Below are 14,913 nucleotides of genomic sequence, written 5' to 3' on the forward strand. Positions count from 1 at the left end.
GTTTGGGGCGTGTCCCATAGCTGAGTGGAAACAGCTGATGGGAAGGGACTCTGAACTGCTAAGCTCTCTCCTATGCTACTGCTGGCAACACCCCAGTCTAGGGGTGCTGTGCTTCACCCCTCTGCAGCAGTTTCACTGCTGTCACCGGCCTATGAGTAACTGGACTTATCTAATGAGGAGAAACATTCTAATTTCCCCTGTGAGTCCAGTGGGTAGTTTGCTCACACCCAATGGGATCCTGGGGTGCATCAGGAAGAGTGTGGCCAGCAGGTCAAAGGAGGTGATCCTCCCCCTCTACTCTGCCCTGGTCAGGCCCCACCTGAAGTAGTGTCCACTTCTGGGCTCCCTGGTATAAGAAGTACAAGGATCTCCTTAAGAGAGTCCAGAGAAGGGCTATGAAGATGATTAAGGGCCTGGAGCATCTCCCATATGAGGAAAGGATGAGTGACCTGGGGCTGTTCAGCCTAGAGAAAAGAAGACTAAGTGGGGACCTTATTAATGTTTATAAATATCTTAAGCATGGGATGCAGGGGGAAATGGCCAGCCCCTTTTCAGTGGTCTGTGTAGACAGGACAAGGGGCAATGGCTGCAAGTTGGGGCACAGGAAGTTCCGCACCAACATGCGGAAGAACTTTTTCACAGTGAGGGTGACAGAGCCCTGGGACAGGCTGCCCAGGGAAGTGGTGGAGTCTCCTTCTCTGGAGATATTCAAGACCTGTCTGGATGCCTATCTGTGCAATATGAGCTAGGGACCTGCTTTGGCAGGGGGGTTGGACCCAATGATCTTTCGAGGTCCCTTCCAACCCCTGCGATTCTGTGAAGTAAAACCTCTGACCTTCCCTGCAGGGCAGCAAACAGACAACAGGACGTGGATTCATCTATGCTTATGTTTGCGCTGTAATAGCACTGTCTCTACAACAGGATGTCACAGGAAGGCTCTATGCATTGTAGAATAAAAGCTCTCTCTCCCTATAATGGTCTTCCTGCAAATTAAAGACTAAAAAAAAAAAAAAAAAAAAAGTGTTGTCCTCTTTCTAATCACTATTTTTAGGAAACAGGAAAAAACATGTATTTTTAAATCCTAGTTTTCCTTTTATTTTTATATACTAAAGTAGAAAACCTTGATTTCCGATCCAGCAACACCTCTGTAATTCCCCATCCTCCCCACGAGTAAGGCTACAGCATTCACTTAACCAAATGTCCTGGGTTTTTCCCGTGATCTAACTATCCATTTTCAGAGTTTGTCCATGTGAGATTAACTATACCACCATTAAGTCAAATTGTCATCACAGGCTGAAACAGAAGGGCTAATGCTGCCAGAATAATAAATATCTTATGGCATAAAGGCTAGGAAGGATGTAAATCAGAAGACAGTAACAGCTGGTGTAGTAAGGCTATAGCAAGTGTCAGTACAGTTCGCTTTTTACTCAATGTTTGCATGGCATTTTAACGGAACTGTAGAATTCCCATTTAACTCTAAACGACTGCTGTAGAGTTCCTGTTCAGAAAGGCCACAGCACAAGTTATTACACCGTAAAAGGCCTGTCAGCTGGCGGTTTTATTTGTACCCATCACCGTTCGCCACTAGATGGTGCGGGATAGTAACGTGGTGAGACGGATGGGAACAAAAAGGGATGGGAACAGGAACGACGCAAAGCGTGGGGATTTGTGTCATCCCCTTGTCCTCTCTTTTGTAGATCGTAAGTTTAAAGAAAAAAAAAAACATTTTAACTCGGTTCATTACCAAAAATCACGTTTTAAAAGCAACCAACGCACACGTGTTCTTTGGATAAGTATTCAGATCATTCAGTTCCACAGTAAACAGAATTTGGTTTCATACTGATAAAGCAGGTCTTCAAAATTAAAGGGAAATAGCCAAACAGGATATAAAAGTGCTGTATTTTGAAAAAGCTGCAAGAAAAGGTGCTTTTCATTTTACAGTATGGTGGCAGAAGGATTAGGCCTCCGACTGATGAGCTACAGTTGCATGCACTTATTCTTTGCTGTAAATTCAATATGCTTCTGCAAGTACATACTAGAACAGTGCACCCAGCTGACAGTTACATTCTTATCTAAGAAAACCACCACAGTTTGTGAAGAAAAAAAAAAAAGAGTAAATATTTTATATAGTGATGCTGCACCTTCAATATGGGTTTTATGTCCCTAAGTACAAGCAGGACATCAAGGCCCTGGGTGCGTCCAGAGAAGGGCCACTAAGCTGGTGAAGGGGCTGGACACAAGTCTTGTGAGGACTGGCTGAAGGAACTGAACTGCTCAGTCTGGAGAAGAGGCTCAGGGGAGAGTTTACTGTTCCCTACAACTGCCTGAAGAGAGCTGGGGGTCAGCCTCTTCTCACACATAAGTAGCAACAGGACAAGAGGGAATGGCTGCAAGTTGTGCCAGGGGAGGTTCAGGTTAGAAATGAGGAGAAATTTCTTCTCAGAAAGAGTGGTTGGGCATTGGAATGGGTTGCCCAGGGAGGTGATGGAGTCACCATCCCTCAGGGGTTTAAGGAAAGGTTGGATGAGGTACTTAGGGACATGGTTTAGTTAGTAATATAGGTGGTAGGGGGATGGTTGGACTAAATGATCCTGGAAGTCTTCTCCAACCTAAATGATTCTATGCTTCTATGTATGGCTGCAGTTCAAGTGAATGGTTCAGACAATTATTTTCAGTTATCATTGCTACTACTTTGAACATTATCATAAGTAAAGACAGGCCAGACATCAAGAAAACAATGAATTACATAGTGTTTGTCAGGCAGAACTCAGGGGATTTATCTTCTGGCTTGTTGGTAATAATCTTTTATGTAAAGTCATTTTCTAATGTGATGATGGGCAGACAGGCAATACTAGCTGCTGCTCACACAGACCTGGAAGTGGCAGCTGCTTCCCAAACCACTGGAGAAAAGGGAGTATTTAGAGGCTACAGTGGGAAATATTTTAGGAAAGAGTAAGGGACTTGGCATCTAGGAATTCTTTTTTTTTGTGTATGAGGAGTAAGATCAGTGCAGTTTCAAAAAGCACTCTCATAGTCAAGGAATTTTACAAACTTGGTTTTAGATCAGATTAAAACATTCTGGTTGTTCTCTTGGACTCTGATCACTTTTTTCACATTGTCCCTAACGTTTTTCCCCATTCTGAAAATAAGCAGATAAAGGCTTCCTTTCTTTCCCTGTCATCTGCCTTCCAGATGTCGAGGCAGAAATTCCAAGTAGCCGACTGCACCTGAACACCTAAAAATGCATTTGCTGCAAGTGTTATAAATCTTCCTGAGATGGATCAGCCTCAACTTAAATATTTTCCTTCCGCAAAACCTCCAAAATCTTTCACCTAAGCCACTGCATCCTGGTAAAGAAGCTGCCAAAGCAGAAACTTTCAGAACTATTTTCAAGGCTTCACAATTTTCTCTCAGGGAAATTTAAAGGTAAAGAACTTGCCTTGAGCAAGTCCAAGACCATCAGCAACAGAAATGGCACTCACATGTCTTTACAAAGCCAAAGTGGTGTCCTGACACCAACTTCTATATGATCTGGATTTCACAGAAACTGCTGCCATAAATATTATAGCACTTCCCTGTGGATTTATGCTTCTATGCTTTACTTCTGGAGTCTCCTGATATTCAGCAGACTTCTCATATCAACTGTTCCACCCCATGTAATCTCAAGAATCTGTGTTTGAGAAGACTGGCTGGAGTACAGAGTATCACATTTTTGAAGGAAGAGTAATACATATTTAAATCTTCCTCTCTTCCCTTGGGCAGCTACCAAACTCCCTTTCCTCACCGAGAGTGGGGAGAGAGGGGTCTGAAAAGAGGCGATATTTTCTTGGACTTAAACCTTACACTTACAAGCATTTTATAACCATTTTATCACCCTCTAATCTACAAGAAAAAAGGGGAAAAAATAGAATCAATATACAAAGCCACCTGAAGGTACCTGTCACTACAGGCTGACATTCTTTTGAGACTTTTTTTACAGGCTACCAACTATCGAAGCCTCAACTGCTATCACTACATTGGATAGTTCTTTATCAAAACTAAAGCTATTTGGGATGGGAAGATAAGGCTGATGGCATAGCTCCCCTAATTAGCAGGTCTAATGTGCAAATTATTAAGTACCTTTTTCAACTTCTGGTGAATGCACTTTGACAATAGTTTAATGGGATCTAAAAGCACATTACAGGATTGGAATCAATACGCTGATAATAGAATTTCCACCTTCTGCTACTGACAGAGGCAACAGAGCCCCTTTTGAACGTGCTTTTCATTGCAGATAATGCTTCTGTGCCACAACTGCTGGATGGACGCTGTCATGAGGATAGCTATTTACAATGATAGATTTATGATGCATTTATTGGGCACTAATTTATTAGACACTAAAGTGGTTGTTTAGCTGAAAACCAGAGATAATGTACATTCAACGCAAGAAGTGCAAATTAAGCTCTTTTCCCAAAGTGAATTAGCCTTACCTTGACACAATTAATTAGTATGCGACAGTTACGAGTCAAACACCAGACAAAATGTATTTATCCATCTGAGGTTTATTAAGGTAATGAAATGAAGTATAAAAAGTAACTTGCTGAATCAAAACACAGAAGCCTGTGACAAGAACCAATTAGTTCCATTGAACTACACTAACATGCAGTCTCATTAAAAGATAGTTAATACTTCACCAGTGTACTGTTGTCTCTCCAAGTACAAGCATAGAAAATCAGCATCAGAATATTTAATTTAACTTATATTTAATTTAGCTTATGAGAAACTCACTTTTAAAGTTATGTCAAATAATTCAAAAGTCTTGATACTACTAGTCATAGCCCTCAGAGCACCATAACAAACAGATCAGGCTTCCAAGCAAGAAGGCTTTTTTTACAAGTTCTGGCAGCAGTAGGTAGAGCTGGCAACGTCTCTAACTTGGATCTCCCTTTATGTTACTTCTGAGCTGTTTCTCTTTTCTATGTCCTTCTACCTTACTTGTTGAGGTAGGTTCTACCTTGCACGGCTAATTTTTGAGGACATAGAGAGTAAATGTATAAAGTATGGAAAGCAAGATCTCTCCAGAGACTAGCTGGAGATCCAGATATTAGCTACTCTTCATTTTAAATTAGACACTAAACTGGATTTGTATTAGCTGCAGTCAACAAAACTATTACTTAAAGCGTATTGGAACGAATGGGTTTAGAATACAGCCCCTGAAAACACTAGGCTATCGTAGTAACCCTAGTAACCCATGACTTGGTTCCCTATCAGCCACTGAAGAGCACATGCTGTGACAGAGCAGGCGTTCTGCTGTACAAGAGCAGGCGAGCTAAGAACCTGCTTCTGACCCCTGGGTAGCACACGCCATGGAGAAGCACAAGGTTCCGAATGCTTCTCCATAGAGAGTGCAGGTGAGGAGTGTTTGTACAGGAAGTGCAACCCAGGGGAAAGTGTCATGTGGCATATAAGTAAGGTTTCATATTAGACCTATCAGACAATTGTTGGTAGTAGACAACTAAAGTGACAATTTTCAGGACTAGCTACTGCATCTCAGCGGTGCTCCTGCTTCTTCCAGATGTGCATTGTCCCAGGCTTCCCTGAGTGACAGGCCATCATGGGAGAACTATTTACCCCCTTTCACAGTCTCTCTTTCTTCCACAAGAAACAAGGCTCAATTTGGATGCTGCTGCAGATCACAGTGTGGTCAGGTCTACTTTTTTGATCCAATTATTAACTACTATAATCAAGTGTGAGTGGACTTTACATCACACGCAATTTTAAAATCTCTAAACCAAAAGCAGAAGCATGACAGAGACTTGAACCAAGGAGACTGACTATATTAGCACACAAAGACATGTTTTGCAAGCTCTAGTGACATTTATTTTCTACTATGAGCATAAATAACCTTCAGTACTCACAACAGAGCAAACAAAAGGCATAATCAAGTTACACAGTACAATCATGCAAAAATTCGTACTTAAGGACCTAACTAACAGGCCCTAACTAATGGCTTTTTTAGGAGCACTGAGCACTCATTTCTCCTCTCTGACTCACTAGTGTCCAAGACCCTCAGAATAAAAAAGTCTTTAAAAAACAATTAAGGTCTAACTTCAGGCCCTCTACTTTGAAAATTACAGCTACAGGAGACAACACTTACCTCACAATAAAGGGTTATTATTATTTAAAACCATTCTGATTTCTAACTCGGATTCCAAAACCAGGTAGTACTTCTATAGTTTAAATACAATCTAACTTCCTGTAGTTATCTGAAGTGCAATTAAACAACATAAAACATTTTCTCCAAGAAATTATCTCTGGTAATAGAACTTTTCATGTATGACTTGGAAAATAATCAGGACAGATTGCTACGTAAAAGACGGGACCTTTAAGTCAGCATCGAAATTTACTTTTTTAAGTACATGATTAGTTACTGTCAATTCCAAATTTTAAGTCAGAATCCCTATGATGCCTCACAAACAACAGCATCTTTATCTATTGTTTCCTTTCACGTTTAAATTAAAAAAATGTAAAAGTAATTAGTAGGCACAGTAACGATTCATCAGTCATGCATAAAGGAGAAAAAAGGCAAAAGCCATTCTTACCTGTGCTTCCCCAAGGTCATTATTTACCACAGTGAAGTTCAGACCAAGCTCTTCCACATCCCCTTCATAACTCTTCAGAAAAAGCAAGTTTTTATACATTTCTGGATCTAATGAAGCTAAGTGATGAATGTCCACATCAGCACTTGTCCCCAGTAACTTTGAGAGGAAAAAACTAGCAAACGGCAGCTCCACTAGCATATTTTCATATAGAGCCTGAAAAGCAAAGCAATTAAAAGCACATTAGATTTTACTGTTATATATGCAGAAATTGTAAAGCCAACTGCCTCAAACTTTTGATAATCTCTTTTTAATTTGGTTTTTGAATAGGACCTTATCTGTCATTAATCTTCTTGCCTCAAGCTCAACATGAGCTGACAATGCGCACTCCCAACCCAGAAGGCCAAGTGTATCCCAGGCTGCAAAAGGAACATGGCCAGCAGGTCAAGGGAGGTGATTCTGCCCCTCTGCTCTGCTATTGTGAGATCCCACCTCTAGTACTGTGTCTAGTTCTGGAGTCCCCAACATAAGAACAAGCTGGAACTATTGGAATGGGTCCAGAGGAGGGCCACAAAAAAGATCAAATGGCTGGAGCACCTCTGAGAGTTGGGGGCCTCGAGAAAAGAAGGCTCTGGGGATATCTTATAGCAGCCTTCTAGTACCTGAAGGGGCCTGCAAGAACTGAGGAGGGACTTTTTAGAATGACATGGAGTGACAGGACAAGAGGGAATAGTTTTGAATTGATATTAGGAAAAAAATTCTTCACTATGAGGGTGATGAGGCACTGGCACAGGTTGCCCAGGCAAGTGGTGCATATCCCCCCTCCCTGGAGGTTTTCAAGTTGAGGTTGGATGGGGCCTTCAGCAGCCTGGTCTAGTGAGAGGTGTCCCTGCCCATGGCAGGGGGTTGGAACTTGGTCATCTTTAAGGTCTTTTCCAACCCAAAGCATTCCATGATTCTATAACAACAAACAGGAAGCATATCAATTGCACAGACCAGCAAGACAAGTCTACTAAAAGACAACACAGCTGCATCAAGAACGCTTCCAAAAAATGTTGACATCTCTACCTCTCTTAGCATCATCACAAACAATACTCCTCCACTCATATTGACTGCTACACATAAAAGAGTCTGCCCCTTAAAAATAGGAATATAAACCCAGTTCATTTTGAACTAATCCAAACAGTTTCTCTTGCATGTTATCATTCATATCTTGCATTCATCATTGCATTTTTGGGGGAATTCTATTGCTTAATGGCATCGTCAAACCAGACTACTGCCAAGCCGTGAGCTTACAAGTTGATGACTGTATCATATGTCCAATCCTTCCTATGCCTGACACTGTTACACCTGTCAAACGATTACTGAACCAAAACTGAGCCTGACCTGAATATGCAGCACTCGTGAAAAATGCATTTTTACCGCCAACTGAGTTTCCTCAAGAATTTTCAGAAATGCACAAAATTCCACCAGTGCTGCTCCCAGTTGATCTACTGTATGACCCCATTTGGATGGAATGCAAAGCAGCTTTCATGGGTTTTTTTATTTTTCATACTATAAGTAACAAGATCTTGTTGATGGAAGAAAAAAGTACTTATAGTAGCTCTTGAAAGAGAGATGGAAACTTCAGAGCCAGAAAGAGAAAGCATGATGTCATTTAGAGAAAGCCTGTGTGAATAAAGGAAAAACAAAAGACTGCTGCCTTAAAACAACCCCATTCCTGAAACATGCTGCATGTGCACAGCCATTGTCCTGCTTGTTTGCCACACCAGCAACTCTAACAATGACTACCAAATCTTCACAGTAGAAGATGCCAGGGTGATCAGAAAAGGCATCATCAATGTAACATCGTTCGCTCTCTTTTTGCTCTTCAAGAGCAGCAGTTGGGTATTACTGAATTCCTCCATAACCAGCTGCGAGCTCGGAAAAGGAAGCACAATGAGCAAAAAAGGGAAAGACAAAGAATAAATGAAGCTGTCATCACTCAAAGGTATCCCAACAAAAGACGTTAAGAAAAATATACATAATTCCTCAAACTTTTGAAAGAACATTTCTATGAGGTGAGTTAGACCTTGCAGAAAGAATTGAGAAAAACGAGTTCAAAGCCAAAGGGTGCATTATATTTAGAGCTATATGATTTATTCAAGGTGTAGAAGTCGAAATCCTCATTTGTATAGTTGACTTTAAAAGCAAACTAGGGGGATAAATCATTAATTTGCAATGTATAAGGTCAGTGTTTGCTGTTCCTGCATTAGTAACAATAAAGCCATTGTAATTCCTTAAATATATCAAAGCTACTCGAATTTAAAATGGAATTCCATCTATGACTCATAAAATGTAAATGCAGAGGTGTAATTTTTTACACAAGGCAGGTTTAAGCCTTTAGAGCATTTAATATACAAGGACTAATAAATGATAGCACTAAAAACTATGATCACATCAGCTAAATGGATTATAAATTAAATTTCCATAATGTATGCAACTGAAATACAAATGTAGACATAAATCAAGGTATTTTCTAAACACAGGTTAATTACACAAATTCAAAACCTGTCTATTTTTATGCAAAATAATCCACTTAGCATTTTTCAAATGGGTCTTAAGTCTCAGCTGCTTGCAACACTTGATCCTAGAAGCCTATCAATAATTCCTTGTCGGGAAAAAACAGCAATAGGTATATTGAAGAAACTTGTAGGTTATTTTTCAAGTGTCTGTCTTTTATGAGTGTTTATTGCTAGAAATTGTGCCAAAATGATTTGAAATAAAAAGGATTAATTATAGTAGAAGCTTTTTAATATAAGTGAGTGCAGCTGCAATGCAATTAATGCAAATTGTGACGCTATCAGGAAAATAAATGTGAACAACATCACTGGCTATTTCTGTTTGCTGCCAAATAACTTCAGTAATTTACTACATTAAGAATCAATAAAAAAATAATGCATTTCAAATGCATCACTATTAATCTTCAGGTAGTTCCAAAGTGAACATTTATAACTTCATCTAAAAACTATATAAAGCATTTTTAAATAAACTAAATAGTGGAACTTGAGAATAACTTTAATTGCTACTTCTTCCCTTAGCTAAGTGATTGCAATATAAAAACCAAAGTATTTTTGGAAAAAAGGCAAATGATAGTGTGTTAATTACTTTGAAAGTCAAGCTGTCCTAATAAAGTTGAATTCAAAAAATGTACTAAAACTCTGGTATATAAGATCATGACAAACTTTGGAGTTTTTTTCAAAGGGATAAATTATACCATTACAGCTTCAGCACTGTGCAGAGATGCTGAGAAATGCTCAGTACAAGCAAATATAACTAAATAAATTGAAATTTTTACCTTTCCCCGTTTCTCAGTCAGCATATACTGATCAAAGTACCTGTTGCTGCCAAGAGATGTGATTCCACCCAATCTTCTCATAGTGACACAAAACAGCCTGCTGATTCAAGCTGGTTTGTTTTCAGGTTATGTGTTTGGGGGTTTTTTGGGGGAAGGGATTGTTTGAAGTTGAACTTTTATCAAATCAGAATCAGCTCCAGCTCACAGCTCTGGCTGAAACTGGGCAGGAGCAGCAAGACCGTTTGTTTCAACGGCAGCACAGCCTCACAGCAATCAGTTGCCCATGGCAGTCCACCCTCACAGCTGTTTCTCTTACTGCAGCTAATCTAGTGGGCAAAAAGGGAGAGACCCTCCTTCCCTCATTTCCCTTAGTAAAGTGTCTTGGGGACACTCGGGCTGGCTCTTGGATGGAGGTGGTGACATGACAACCAACCAGCAGAGCCTATACACCTCTGCCTCCTCAAAGGGCTGGGAGGCACAATTTGCAGATGCCAGCTTGGGGCAAGAGGCTAGTCTGAAGCAGAGACAGGGATGTCTGCATCAATGGCAGTCACACAAACACTGCAATGCTCGTCGGGTGACACGCTCCCAGTAGCTGAACAGTTATGTCTGCTGAAATGGCTGACCTGGATTTTCCAGCACTATTTCAAACTCATGTAGGTTAGGGATGCCCTTCTAGATCACCTTTAAAATAACGTAAAACCTTCTGAAACAATTGAAGAAAGCAAACAAACAAATCTGGTCTTCAGTAACCAATTATTTTCCGTACTCTTCACCCCCGTGCTTTTCCAATTATCTCAAGATGCCTTTTTTCCCCTCTAATAAATGGTTAAAAAAATGGAGATTTTTACTGGTTAAAAGGCCAAGAGCGATTATTTCACTGTGGAAGTAGCAGCATTCAGTAAAAGGAACATCATACACCTGCCCCCGCTGTGTGTGAGAATGCCTGTAGACACAGCAGAATATTAAAAACAAGCAAACCAACAGAAATCCTGATGTGGTTCACAGGTTTTGACTTCACACACAAAGCATGCAGTCTCAAGTCTATTGTTTCTCTTTTATATTTTATTACTTAGTTGCAGCTGCAATATAGGTCCACTACAACGGACTGCAACATGGACTAGTTACAAAAGCCCTTACTCAGTTCAGTGACACAGATCACAGTTTGGTCATATGAAGTGGAAACTTATGCCCATATACTTAGGAATTTACAGAATGCATTAATTAAACCCCTTCGGTGTGGGAAAACAAGGAAGGGTCCTTTAAGGGAAGCAAATTTCAGAATACAGGCATGCTTTAATACATTACAGAAGAAGGATCTCAACTGGAAAAACAGCTATATACAGTACATAGTGAGAGAGGAAGAAAAATGACAGTTCTCTGGGCAGGGAAGACTTTTTTCTTGTTTTCACCACAATGAAAATAGTATCGGACTGGGTACTACACGTGGTAACTATCACGGTATTATTTAAGCACCACATGGTCACAAGAGGTACTGTTCAGGTTTGACCAAGATTTAGGAAACAGCTCCTTGGGAAGAAAAAACATTGTGCCATGTTTGACGAAATTTAATCTAGTTTAGTCACTTCAGGCAAATTAGATGTGTACACCAGAGGTTACACGAACATTACAACATGCTGAGTAAGGTTCAAAATGTGTGAACAAATTAACAGATAAACCAACTAAACCTCCCTGTCTGTGAGGCAGCTTTCCACTTTTGGGTCTACAATTAATTCTCTCATTTATTATTTCAACTAAAATCTTTCTTAAGAGAAATAATTAATCAGTCATTGCTCCTACTTTCCATTGATCCTTTACAACCCAGAACTGTATTTTAAAACCTAAACAATGTTAAAGTCATAGCCCAAGAGAGACACCCAGCTTACAGCTGAGGCAGTAAATGACTGGGCTTAAATTCAGTTATGTCCCTCATCAGGCCCCAACACCATAACCCTTTCTATTTTAGTCCTTTCAAACAGTTACTATTAAATAATACTTAGCACTTACAGAGTGCAATAGATCTTCAAAGCTGTACAGAACCATTAATAAAAATGATAGAAAAATAGCAAAACCATTAGGACTTCCTTCTACCTTATTATTTATATGCTAGAAATATCTCATTACATTCACAAAGCCTTTGGGGCCAGCAAAGCCTTTTCTACCCTAAAGAAAAAGATAAAACAAAAAATATAAGATATATTAAAATTAACATGTATTCGTATTTTTGAACCATTTTTAAAGCTGGAATTTGTAATTTCTAGATAAGTAATTTCTTACAGATATACTTAATAATGTGCTTTAAAGTAAGCAAAACTGAACTGATAAATGTTCCTAAACACCAATATGACAAAGTAAAACTAATTCAGGTGTGTGTCACAAGGCAATGTGTCTGCTACCTGGTAGCTTTAGGTCACCGTTTTACCTTTCTCTGAGCTCTACAATGGAAGAGGCATCTAGATGCACTTGTATCACCGTCATAATGGAAAATCTGGTACATTATCTTCTCCATATGACTGCAAAATTCGTGGTGTGCTTTCTGTTCAAATACTGGATGCCTTTTCTGTTTTTTAAAAGAGTGGGAGTCCAAAATTCCATAGCCGTGTCTGAGAGGACTTTATTAATACCCTTTGCAGCAGTGCTAGTATATAAGAGAGCCAATGGGATCCTGGGGTGCATCAGAAGGAGTGTGGCCAGCAGGTCAAAGGAGGTGATCCTCCCCCTCTACTCTGCCCTGGTCAGGCCTCACCTGGAGTATTGTGTCCAGTTCTGGGCTCCTTGGTATAAAAAAGACAGAGATCTCCTGGAGAGAGTCCAGAGAAGGGCTACAAAGATCATTAAGGGCCTGGAGCATCTCCCATATGAGGAAAGGCTGAGTGAGCTGGGGCTGTTCAGCCTGGAGAAAAGAAGACTAAGGGGGGACCTTATTAATGTTTATAAATATCTTAAGTATGGGATGCATGGGGAAATGGCCAGCCCCTTTTCAGTGCTCTGTGTAGACAGGACAAGGGGCAATGGCTGCAAGTTGGAGCATAGGAAGTTCCACACCAACATGCGGACGAGCTTTTTCACAGTGAGGGTGCCAGAGCCCTGGGACAGGCTGCCCAGGGAGGTGGTGGAGTCTCCATCTCTGGAGATATTCAAGACTCATCTGGACACCGATCTGTGCAGTATGAGCTAGGGAGCTGCTTTGGCAGGGGGCTTGGACCTGATGATCTCTCAAGGTCCCTTCCAACCCCTATGATTCTATGATCTTTAGACTTTGTTTCTTTTTTTTCAGAAATAGTAGAGCCTTTTGTGAATTGGTCTTACTTCTAATTTCCCACTCGCTGGAAACTTCAGGGTCAGCAAGTACAAGTTCATAGAAGATCCAGAGCCCTGGGGTAGCCGACTCAGACGTGAGAGAGCCGCCAGTCACACTGGCTGCGGCCAGTGATAAACACAAAACAAACTCATGACTGAATCATGAGCACATTACCATAAAAATGTAAGTATCCATTTCCAAAGACTCCACTGGAGCACATCAAGTATAATGACCTTGAGTTAATCTTTCATTTAAAAATGGAAAGTCATGCTAGTATTTTTATTCTAAGTATTTAGGGCATATTTAATTTAATTAGAAGAATTTTTATTACTAAATAGAGTGCTTCAGAAACTTTGGTACTTACAGAAGACATCGTTTCATCAGCCTGGTACTTTCTGTTTTAACAGGAACAGTTATCTCTCTAACTTATGCCATGTAGATGATATAAATTATCATTAGTGTCATTTTTGAGGGACAGAAGAGGAAAGGACTAGAGGTACCTGTGGATGCACTGGATAACTGATCACTGCCATTCACTACTGAAGTTCCAGAAAAGGCTTAAGAGATTTTTCTCAAATTTAAACATAATTTAGAAAGAACTAGAGATAAAAGGAAGACATTTCCTCCTTATTTAAGTTCTAATCTCCTGAAAAACTGAAACATTTACTACTATATAACTAACCTCTGGATATGCTTCTAAGATAAATCTGTGTTCTAATAGCAGTGAAAGTAGTCATTTTTGAAGACAGTTCAAACAGAATAAAGAACTTCAATAAATATTCCAAACCTAATTGATTAAAATGGACGTAGGTGTTCCCAACTGTGAAAAAAGATCAGGATGCCATTACCAAACACTCTTAAGTGTTTATTTATTCCCTGTCTAGGAACCTGATTTAGAGGCAATAAAATGCAATCAGTACACAAACCAGAAGCAGGAATCATCTGCTAATGGAACTTTTAATTGAGGAGTGACCACTGACATGAGGTAATTCTTTCCATGCAGAACTCTTGCAGAGACCTCTACACACTTTATCACAGTAAACAATCACTAACATATGCATTAAAGAAAATTTAAATACATTATGACCCAATAAATATCACAATCCATCAATACACCCTTTTCCTTCCTAAAGATTTAGAGTTAAAATACCACATTTCAGTAGTCTTTTAGTGCTAGACATCTATTTACAAGGTTAGTACTAATGTAGCATTTTGTAATCAAAAGATAATTGGTTATGTTAAATTAATCAGTACACAAAGGAATTGTCAAGCTGAATAACTGTGTCAGAAAACAGACTCAGATCAGTTTACATCTGCATTCATAAATCATGACATACCTTCCATACGGTATCCATTTCACTTGCTTATGATTGCGTTTCCACACTTTCAAGTGTGCAATTAAAAGAGCATGCCACTTTACATGGCAAATTCCTGGTTTGATTCCATTTCAGATGATTCAGGATTTTTTGAGACAAATGGTCAACAAACTTGCTTTGAAGCAAAATGTTGAGTCTGAAAAATCACGTGTGGGGTAACTGTAATTTGTATAACCTTTTGCTTTATGAGCTTCCTCCCCTCTGTATCAGTACCACTAACTCCCTACCTGCCTTTCAAGGTACTAGTAGTATCAATTGTGGATGCAGAACAGATCAATTAAGACTGTACTGATTTAAGCCAAGCCAAACTGGATCTAAATT

General features: G+C 39.8%; 1 protein-coding gene across 1 annotated transcript in view; it reads right to left on the minus strand.

The window, feature by feature from the left end:
• UBE3C (ubiquitin protein ligase E3C) overlaps positions 1-14,913 on the minus strand; it is a gene marked incomplete at its 5' end in the record, with an annotated part of 76,117 nt that overhangs the window by 11,379 nt on the left and 49,825 nt on the right. The window contains one exon of the mRNA XM_084279721.1: positions 6,582-6,794. Coding sequence (XP_084135847.1) covers positions 6,582-6,794 — 213 coding nt within the window. The remainder of the gene's footprint in view (positions 1-6,581; positions 6,795-14,913) is intronic.

This window comes from Gallinula chloropus (genome assembly GCF_964237585.1).
Source record: "Gallinula chloropus genome assembly, chromosome: 2".
NCBI classification, from domain to species: domain Eukaryota; kingdom Metazoa; phylum Chordata; class Aves; order Gruiformes; family Rallidae; genus Gallinula; species Gallinula chloropus.